The sequence below is a fragment of the Triplophysa rosa genome, linkage group LG8, assembly GCF_024868665.1.
Source record: "Triplophysa rosa linkage group LG8, Trosa_1v2, whole genome shotgun sequence".
NCBI classification, from domain to species: Eukaryota; Metazoa; Chordata; class Actinopteri; order Cypriniformes; family Nemacheilidae; genus Triplophysa; species Triplophysa rosa.
In genome coordinates this window covers 25,023,284-25,033,695 of record NC_079897.1, presented here as the reverse complement: position 1 = coordinate 25,033,695, position 10,412 = coordinate 25,023,284, and the positions used below count along the sequence as shown (strand labels likewise).

Sequence of the window (10,412 nt, the reverse complement as noted above, 5' to 3'; positions counted from 1 at the left end):
AATTTTAAAATAGCCACTAGTATCTTTATAAATCAACTGCAGATTCTTGGTTTCATATTTAAAATCTTCGACACAAAAACACCACAGTGAAAAAGTGGCTTTAGATGTAGGCCAATAGCGTTTAAGCTGATGTTGAACAGGCAGCTTTCGTGTCCAATTGAAAAGACGTTTCGGTACGCCCCCACCTTTCGGTACGCCCAGTTCTCTGACCTGCAGATACCGCCTTCTTGGAACGGTCCACTGACGTCACTCACAGCTGACTGGAACGTCCCACTGCGCTGTGCGGCCATGGCTGTGAAAACCACGGGGATTTAAATTCCCGAAAAATGGGATAACCTTTCGTTGTTGTCATGTGTTAGTGTAGCAGATATAATGTTTGAGTTTACACAACAATAAATATTTTTCATAATCATACACAGTCCGCTTAATTTTGAGTGTTAACGGACAGGCTCGCACCGTTCCAATATGGTGGACGACCTACGAAGGTAAAGCAAAAAGTGCTGTCATGTAATTAAGACGTTTATTATTTTATTGGCTTTGCTGTGGTGGATTTTCATATCGTGATCACGTGATATGAGCCAAGTGGGAAATCGAAAGTAAACTATAAGAAGACTTAAGTTGCCTCTCTTGAAGAAATAATGCTCTCTGAGACAAGAAAAGTTGTCGGTAAGTATCAAATTAAATTTATCGTCGATTCTACATTACAGATGTTAGATAGATGATTGTGCCGTTATATTTTGCAATTGTTACCTGCTCAGTTCAAATTTGAGTTTATTTCACTTAATTTCTATATCTCTACATTAAAAGGTAATTAATTTGATATCAAATGAATGGATTTTATAGATATATAAAAGAAAAGGATCGCATATACAGTATAAAGCAGTACTTACAGTTTACCAGAGGTTAATTTAACTTTCATATAAGTGTAACATTACGAAGGCTACATGGCAGTAAAAAGGTACATTTAATTAATTAACATAAATATATGATCACGTACAACCTAAGCTAGTTTACGTAAGGTTTTTGATCTAACGTTAAATGTTGTTGACAGTAATGCAGACTTTTTACACTCTTGAGATGTCAACATACAGTAACACATGACACACAAAAGTCGCTGAGTAATAACTATGCTCTGCATAACCATATCTTTTGTAAACACATCCACGTCATAATAATCACTGTTTTGCAGGACCAAACTAAGTTCAGAAGACAGAAACCGAATGAGAAAACAAAGGAAAGACAGCAGGGAGAACAGATTCAAAACTGAGCATATCGTCCTAATTTAAGATGGATGATAAATCAAACCAAGGTTTACCAAGGTAGGATTCCCAGAATTTTTACATAAATTAAAACATATTTTAGTATTTGTTTTATTTAGTATCAGCAAACGAATAGTAATTTAGATGTATTAAAAATGACGAGTTAGTAATAGAATATTTTGTAATAGTTAATCTGTTTCCACTGTCATGTTGACTTAGATCCGTCTTAATCTTGGAACTACAGCAACGGTCTATTTTAGAATCAATGCTTTTAAGGTTTTATGATTGTGGTCTAACTAAATACATGTAGAATAGATGCTTCTGTTGACATAATTTTGACAGTCATACCTGCTCAGGAGAGCCACCTGCTGGCACTAAAGGAAATTCTTCAAGTCCTGTGGACGTCAAAGTTAATGGAAAAACTGGAAAGAAGAAAAAGAATAAACACAGACAAAGAACTGCATGTCAAAAGATAACAGATTCTGTGTGCTCCAGCGTCACCGTTGAAGATCAGTCATCAACTTTACAACAGAGGTCTAAGCAGACCAAAAAAAGGTGTGCAAGGTCAAAGCAAGAAAAAAGTGCACAGCAAACATCAGATAGATCTACCCGCGACCAGTCGACCCAAACGGAGTCTCCCCAGTCTGTCCAAACACAGACTGAAACTCCTTCAGATCAGGGTATAGACTCACCAGCAACAGAATCAAAGTCCACCCAAACACGTCAGACCAGTTTTACCTTGCACCAGGCATACTGGGGAAAATCTCCAACTGATGACGGAGCGGTTGATGAGCAGGCACCTCAGTCTAATTCCACTAGCAACCAACTGACTGTGATCTCCTGGAACATAGATGGTCTGGATCTAGAAAATGTTTATTCCAGAAGTAAAGGCCTGCTGTCACATTTAGGAAAGTGAGTGTTCCTTTTTAGTATAGTAAGTTGTATAAAAGGTTTTTTTTTAGGTTTCTTATTGTTTCTTTGGTGGCAATTTATGAAACAACAAAAACCTGCCAGACTTTATGAATGAATGACTGAATTGTCATTTGTAATGCAGGTACCGTGCGGATGTGGTACTGTTGCAGGAGCTGATTCCTCCTTATTTGAATCTTTTACAGAGCATCATGAAAGATTACGAGTTTGTGCTAGGTATGCGTTTATAAAGTTGTATACGAATTCAAATAGTCAAATATCACCGCATGAATATCTGATCACGTATTTTAGGCAATCAGGAGGGCTATTTCACTGGGATTTTGCTTAGAAAAGGCAGAGTGCAATTTCTTGAGAGCAACATTGTAAAGTATCCCACCACAGAGATGGACAGAAATCTTCTAATTGCAAATGTAAGTCAGTTTTTGTTAGCCCCTTAAAGGGACAGTTCACCCAAAAATAAAAACCGTGTCATCATTTACTCACCCTCCAGTTGTTCCAAATCTGTATTAATTTCTTTGTTCTGATGAACACAGAGAAAGATATTTGGAAGAATGCTTGTAACCATTGACCACCACAGTAGGACAATTTTTGGATGAACTGTTCTTTTAAATCTGAATTTAATGTTGACCGATTGGGAATATGCCATTATTTGCATGTGTCAAATCTTTTGAATGCTAAAACACAGAAGGGTGCATTTATGTGAGAATAACCAGGTTTCTATTCTTATTTTTTCTTCTTTCTGCATGCTTGTGTAGGTGAGCTTTCTAGGTCGTCCATTGTGCATTATGACATCTCACCTGGAAAGCTGCAAGGCTAACTCGCAGGAACGTTTGAACCAGCTACGCAGAGTCTGGAAATGGACGAAAGAGGCACCGCTGGACCATACGGTTATATTTGGAGGAGATACCAACCTTAGGGATTGGGAGGTTGTGTGTGATGTTTTCAAACCCTAATATTCTTGAAAATCAGAGCTTCCTTATGACCTACATCAAAATCTGGTTTGTAAGTTTGTCTGTTTATTGTGACAGGTGAAAAAGCTTGGAGGGCTTCCGAATGGTATCTTCGATGTGTGGGAGATGTTGGGGGAACCAGAAGAGAGCAGATATACCTGGGACACGTCCATCAACGATAACAAGGAAATACCTAATTCTATACGCCTACGATTTGACCGACTTTTCCTCAGGCCTGCAGCGGAAGGTGCTCAGGTACAGCCTGAAACCATGGCTCTGATTGGTCTGGAGAAGCTGAAGTGTGACTATTTCATTAGCGATCACTGGGGCATCCTTTGCACATTTTTATATGGGTCGGCATAGGAACCGTGTGTCACGCAATGATTTTAGTTTTCACGGCCTGGATAAAGTAATGGCTCTGTATCATAAGAACATTACACCTTTTAAACAAGCTATTGCTGATAAACTTGATGATTGTCATCATAAGCATTTGAACTCCAGTTTAAAGCATTGCCATGTAAACCTAAGACTAACTGTATATCTATATGTAGATATAAGTAGATTTTAATTGTATTAAAAAGGTCATGTTTCTTTCTGCATGCTACAACACATAAGTATGAAATTGCTTGATTTGTCCACTAGAGGGAACCCAAAGAACAGCCTGTTATTCCCCTTCGAGCTTCGACCTTTAAGGAATATTAACCAAATAAATGACTTGTATTTATTTTGTTGATGTTCATGCTGGTCGAGACTGGTCTTTTCATCAGAGTATATGTATAAGTACTATAGACACTGGTTTAGGATTACTGACACTATTTTTAGATCATTGTATTTCAAAATCATCAATATAAGCCATTTAAACTGCATATGTTTAGCACAACACAGCTGCAGAATACTTGGCCTAAATGTTTATGGGTGACACTGAGCAATCAAGTCTAAATGAATGGTTAGGGAATCATTCTCTGGCGAGAAACTGGCAAATACAGCCCTGTTTTATTTGCAGAAATGATTTACAGCACATTCTTTTCCCTACTTAGCTAAACAGAATTGAAATGTGCCGGTGCAGTTAGATGCGAATTTTGAGAGGTGCCAGACTGACAACAAAAATCATTCTTTGTCATTGGCAAGGTTTCAGGAATTAGATTAACAAAGAGCCGTCGACCAGGGCAGTCAGGCCGTTTTCTTCTCTCGTGAAGAAGTTACTGTGCAGAATGTGCCATGAATCTACTAAACTACTTTTCTTTGTTTATATTGCCAGACACATGTCATCCTTATTATCTAGAGAGTCTAACCAAATTCTGCAAGCATTACCTCAATAAACACATATAGCAATGATTACATCAGTAAACGGCATGAAAAAACATTGACAAAACTGCCACTTCCACATTTTTTGTGTCAATGCCGTTAATCAAATGTCTAACGGGTAATGGATCAACCTGTCACGCTCTATTTGCTTAATTCCAATACATCATGGAATGAGAGCAATCGTCATATCTCCATATCTCTAAATTGCCGTGTCTGTAAAGTTTTTAATCAAATGTTGAAGTAGACTATTCTGTCTGAATCTAGAGAGCATTTTTAATATAAAGCACTATGAAAGGTTGTGATTGATCATTAGGTATATATAGTAATATTAATATTTTAGATTGGTTTATGGTGTGTTTAGGTTGGGCCATACCAAATTCCCATACCAGACTGCTGTCTGAACATCTGATTTCTCAACAAAGAGTCACCAAGTGACTTTCAAATTTGACCTCAGCTCTTTGATTCTGGACATTGGGCTTTGTTCCATTTCTTACACACTTGCTTGGTTTTTCATATGCAAGTGGTTCTGAAAAGCAGTGTGTTCTAGTGTCAAAGGGAGGAATGACAGAAACAATTGAGAACCACTGACATAACTAATTGTCCTTCACGTGCAGTGTCCAAACTTTATGCTGGGCTCATTTTAATAAAAACAGACCCCTCAGCAGTTTTGTCTAGTTCAATGACATCAGGGGTCACAGGGAAACATTGCAAACCAGGTATAAATAGGCATAAACTATCAAGACATTGAATATACACTCACCTAAAGGATTATTAGGAACACCATACTAATACGGTGTTTGACCCCCTTTCGCCTTCAGAACTGCCTTAATTCTACGTGGCATTGATTCAACAAGGTGCTGAAAGCATTCTTTAGAAATGTTGGCCCATATTGATAGGATAGCATCTTGCAGTTGATGGAGATTTGTGGGATGCACATCCAGGGCACGAAGCTCCCGTTCCACCACATCCCAAAGATGTTCTATCGGGTTGAGATCTGGTGACTGTGGGGGCCATTCTAGTACAGTGAACTCATTGTCATGTTCAAGAAACCAATTTGAAATGATTCGAGCTTTGTGACATGGTGCATTATCCTGCTGGAAGTAGCCATTAGAGGATGGGTACATGGTGGTCATAAAGGGATGGACATGGTCAGAAACAATGCTCAGGTAGGCCGTGGCATTTAAACGATGCCCAATTGGCACTAAGGGGCCTAAAGTGTGCCAAGAAAACATCCCCCACACCATTACACCACCACCACCAGCCTGCACAGTGGTAACAAGGCATGATGGATCCATGTTCTCATTCTGTTTACGCCAAATTCTGACTCTACCATTTGAATGTCTCAACAGAAATCGAGACTCATCAGACCAGGCAACATTTTTCCAGTCTTCAACTGTCCAATTTTGGTGAGCTCGTGCAAATTGTAGCCTCTTTTTCCTATTTGTAGTGGAGATGAGTGGTACCCGGTGGGGTCTTCTGCTGTTGTAGCCCATCTGCCTCAAGGTTGTGCGTGTTGTGGCTTCACAAATGCTTTGCTGCATACCTCGGTTGTAACGAGTGGTTATTTCAGTCAAAGTTGCTCTTCTATCAGCTTGAATCAGTCGGCCCATTCTCCTCTGACCTCTAGCATCAACAAGGCATTTTCGCCCACAGGACTGCCGCATACTGGATGTTTTTCCCTTTTCACACCATTTTTTGTAAACCCTAGAAATGGTTGTGCGTGAAAATCCCAGTAACTGAGCAGATTGTGAAATACTCAGACCGGCCCGTCTGGCACCAACAACCATGCCACGCTCAAAATTGCTTAAATCACCTTTCTTTCCCATTCTGACATTCAGTTTGGAGTTCAGGAGATTGTCTTGACCAGGACCACACCCCTAAATGCATTGAAGCAACTGCCATGTGATTGGTTGATTAGATAATTGCATTAATGAGAAATTGAACAGGTGTTCCTAATAATCCTTTAGGTGAGTGTATTATGCCGATTTGTGTGATAAGTTTACAACACACCATGCAACTTAAGACAACATTACAGTAAGAGGACATTTTGATGTCTCTTCGACATGTGACGTCTTTGTAGGATTCTTGTATGAGAAAATAGGGAGAAATGTAAGACTGTTTGAAGGTCAACCTACACAACACAACACCAAACTTGGCCAGACTTGTTCGTAAAGTGACAGGGTCGATATTTCCATAAACACAGATAATAGATGGGTTAAGCTATGGAGCCATTTGCAGGTATCCCAAGTAATAAATAAATCAAACACATGCACCCTGTGCAACGACAACAATGTTTGTGATGCGATCACTCACAAACAACCAAATTCTGATGGCTGATAAAACGCTGATAAGCGGCCATTTTCAAACACAATCTCGCTATCCTTTCTTGCCTTGATCCACCCTGTTAGTGGGACATTGTCAAGAAGACAATCCCACCATGTATCATTAGTCAGGTAACAGGCTGGTGATTAAGGAGACACTTGATGAAGTGTGGCAGCTCAATTATATGACGTGCTCAATGCGATAAACACATACGTTTTTCCTTCACCCAACAGCTCAACCAGAAACCTGATGCATCAGTTTGGACTGCTTCATTTGATTCTCCTGTCTATTTGTCCAGCTTGATCTTTTGTAATTATGCCCCAAAGGGCTTTCCTGTCTTTAGGCCCTCATTGGCTATATCGACCAATTCACTCTTGTTGACGAATGAAAGATCTAATGTTTGAACGGCTGGTGGTACTTTTTCCTATTTTTGGAAAGCAGTCCACTGTGCACTGTGTGGCACTCTTGTTCTTTCTCTAGGATGCGGTTGCCATGAACACCATGTTGCGGGTTCTGACATGGCGGTGACCTGTGAAGAAATCCTGGTGACTGGACTAACACATGTTCTCCAGCTGGTAGATAATGTCACTTTAATATTTACCTGCTGCCTTTGCTCTGCATGCTATACAATTAAAGTGAGAGTTCGCCCAAAAATGAAAATTCTGTCATCTTTTACTCACCCTCATGTAATTTGAAACCTGTATGACTTTCTTTCTTGAGCACAACACATAAGAAGATATTTTGAAGAATGTTGTTAACATGGCTCCCATTGACTTGCATTGGTTTTGTGTCTGTACTGTACAATAGAAGTGAATGGGTACCGCCATTGTTCGGATACCAACATTCTTCACAATATCTTCTTTTGTGTTCTGCAGAAGAAAGAAAGTCATACAGTTTTGAAATGACAAGAAGTAATTGATGACATCATTTTATTTTGGGGTGAACTATCCCTTTAACTGCAGCATTTAAATCAGGTGCCCATTTTCACAAAATGTCCGAAACTCAGTCTTTAATTATGAAACAATGGATGTAATTGCCTAATTGCTTTTAATCTCAAATTTGCATTCATTATTCTATGAAGCAGATTTTGATTACCCAAGACAAAACTCTCTGAATTATTGCTTACTAATTGCAATCCACCAGAGAGGAAGTTTTATTATGGCCCATCTTTTTGTCATCAGCCAAACACTGCACATACAAAATCGAATCATCCCACTATTTTATTAAGAAGTATTTTGTAAAAAGCAAAAAAACAAGCAGTTATTATAATCACTATTATCTGAATCTGTCCTTCTCTCCAGCTCTGATTTGCCTTCCTATTGTCATGGCTACCTGAAAAACAAAAGATATCTCTATGTGACAGGATGATGGCAATAAAAATACACTAAAAACACCTTTTAACCTCTTGTCTTCCTGAATGTAACAATGTCTAGATGCCAAGGTATGAGGCATTTTGGCTAAATTTCGTAGCATATCAACAATTTTCCATATATTAGCGTACCATTGTTGCATATAGAATTGTAAACTTAAGCAAAAACATCACTGATTAAACAATTTCTTTGCTTAATAGATTAAAGTTTTAACATGTGCTGTTAATATTTTACTACTGTATGTGGTAACTCTTTTATTATATGAATAAATTACTTTACACAATGCCAATTAAAGGGATAGTTCCCCCCAAAATGAAAATTCTGTCATCATTTACTCATCCTCTTGTCGTTTCAAACCTGTATGACTTTTATTCTTCTGCATAACACTAAAGAAGATATTTTGAAACCGAACAACGGGCGATACACATTGATTTGCGTTGGTTTTTGTTTTGTGAATGGGTACCATGGTTGTTCGGTTACCACCATTCTTCAAAATATATTCCTTTATGTTCTGCCGAAGAAAGTCATACAGGTTTGAAATGATAAGAGGGTGAGTAAATGATGACAGAATTTTCATTTTTAGGTGGACTATCCCTTAAATGACTACAGTATAGACCTGAAGTATAACGGTGATGGTGAGTTTTATGGCTATGTAAGACATTACATATGACCCGTGACTACAGCATTGACTGTTGAATAAACAATAACAAAAAGGGACAAAGACAAATAAATAATGTCCAGAGCAATGAATCATCCACACAAGGACAACGCAGCTAATCCAGCTCACAGCGGTTGAATGCATGTATGCATGTGTGTGTGTATGCCTTATCTGGAGAGTGCCTGTACGCCTATTGATCTGAATGTGGACTCCATTCATCACAATGAAGAAGGCTATGAAGTTTGACTCTCTGTATTGATTCACATCACTATACCACCATAACCCAACGGTTGCCACCTCATTGGCTCTTCAGGTGCCAAAACAGCTTTGAAGACTGTTTGGATAAAGTATCTCTTACATCATCTGCCCCAGATGATGGGGATGCTGCAGGAAATGGTGGTCTTCTCCAATATGAAATGCATTCGGGCAAAGCATTCAAAGAAGTTTTAAAGTACATTATACCACGGGGCTGTTGAATGCTTCATTCTGATTGGCTGACGAACGTTCGACGGGTGTGCATTATTTTTCAGTTAAACGCACACCTATGAAGGTGTTCCAGGTCTGCTGACCGCATTACAGTTCCATATCACTTCGCCAAGTTTAGCCTACTGTCCGCCAGTGAATATGTATCTAACAACAGACAAAGTGACTGGCAAATTCCATTGTCTGAGAAGAAATAACTATTAATATTTATGGACAGCATGAACATTTGAACAACAATGGCGAGAGCACTGTACAGGACTGTTCAGATGAAAAACTAAAGCATATATCAAAGGTAACGGCAAACTACATGACACAATCAGCGGGTTAAAGATAAAACACGAAGCACAAAAATAACAACAACAACAACATGTTAAATTCGTCTGTGGAATGGGTAAACGGGACTTAAAACACACAGCAGGAAGCTTTCTATGCCACTGCGAGAACCGCAGCTGGCGCAGAAACCTCCGTGTCACTTTTTTCTCTTAATACTTTTCTTATACGACAGGGGTGTTAAATACGACGAAAACAAATCAAATATAGATACTTGTCTTTTCACTCTCAGTGAAGCAAACGCGTGTGCACGTGCACTGTCTGTCTTCCTCTCGCTCTCGGAAAACTGCATGCAGGCTCAAGCAACGCCTTCAGATGAGATGCGTAAGAAATTAGTCCTACCAGAAAGAGCATTCCGGGACAAATACCATACAAATGTCTTGAGATAAAACATCGTAACAACGTCTTGTGGTATCGGAACAACGTCTTGTGGTGTTGTGACCGTGGTATAAGCGGAATAATTGACTCCGGTCCGTTCAATTATCGAAAGTTAATGCACACCCGAGGTGTAAGGGCCACTCCGCTTCGCGTCGTGGCCGCATTACCACCTCGGGGTGTGCATTAACTTTCGATAATTGAACGGCCCGTCGTCAATTATTCCTTACGTATATAACTCCATAGGATTTCTACAGATGTTCTCTTTACTAACCTCTGACTAAATGTATAAATTCCTCTTCCATTCTTGTTCACACTTTCCAGCAATATATCCTATGTCCCACAATAACTGTTAACACAGTTGCTATTTTGCCATCACAGAGCTCAATGTCAGGACCAGGCAGCAAAAAATTGAAAATATTTTTTGCAA

General features: G+C 39.1%; 1 protein-coding gene across 2 annotated transcripts; it reads left to right on the top strand.

Moving 5' to 3' along the window:
- The first annotated feature begins 255 nt into the window (after window positions 1-255).
- Window positions 256-3,868, top strand: LOC130558006 (tyrosyl-DNA phosphodiesterase 2). Of its 2 annotated transcripts, none has more exons than XM_057340193.1 (7): window positions 256-666; window positions 1,190-1,319; window positions 1,616-2,171; window positions 2,314-2,405; window positions 2,481-2,599; window positions 2,945-3,115; window positions 3,218-3,868. In XM_057340193.1, exons 2-7 carry the CDS (start codon window positions 1,292-1,294, stop codon window positions 3,500-3,502), a joined length of 1,251 nt encoding a protein of 416 aa, XP_057196176.1. In that variant the 5' UTR covers window positions 256-666; window positions 1,190-1,291; the 3' UTR covers window positions 3,503-3,868. The 2 variants fall into 2 exon arrangements, with proteins under 2 accessions (XP_057196176.1, XP_057196175.1); XM_057340192.1 differs by having other exon boundaries at window positions 1,602-2,171.
- The last annotated feature ends 6,544 nt before the right edge of the window (window positions 3,869-10,412 follow it).

Bases quoted from the DNA above. Each gene is read 5' to 3' on its own strand.
- LOC130558006 (XM_057340192.1), top strand. From the start codon at position 1,288: ATGGATGATAAATCAAACCAAGGTTTACCAAG. The intron at 2,172-2,313 runs GTGAGTGTTCCT...TTTGTAATGCAG, and splicing joins CTGCTGTCACATTTAGGAAA to GTACCGTGCGGATGTGGTAC. The intron at 2,406-2,480 runs GTATGCGTTTAT...CACGTATTTTAG, and splicing joins AGATTACGAGTTTGTGCTAG to GCAATCAGGAGGGCTATTTC.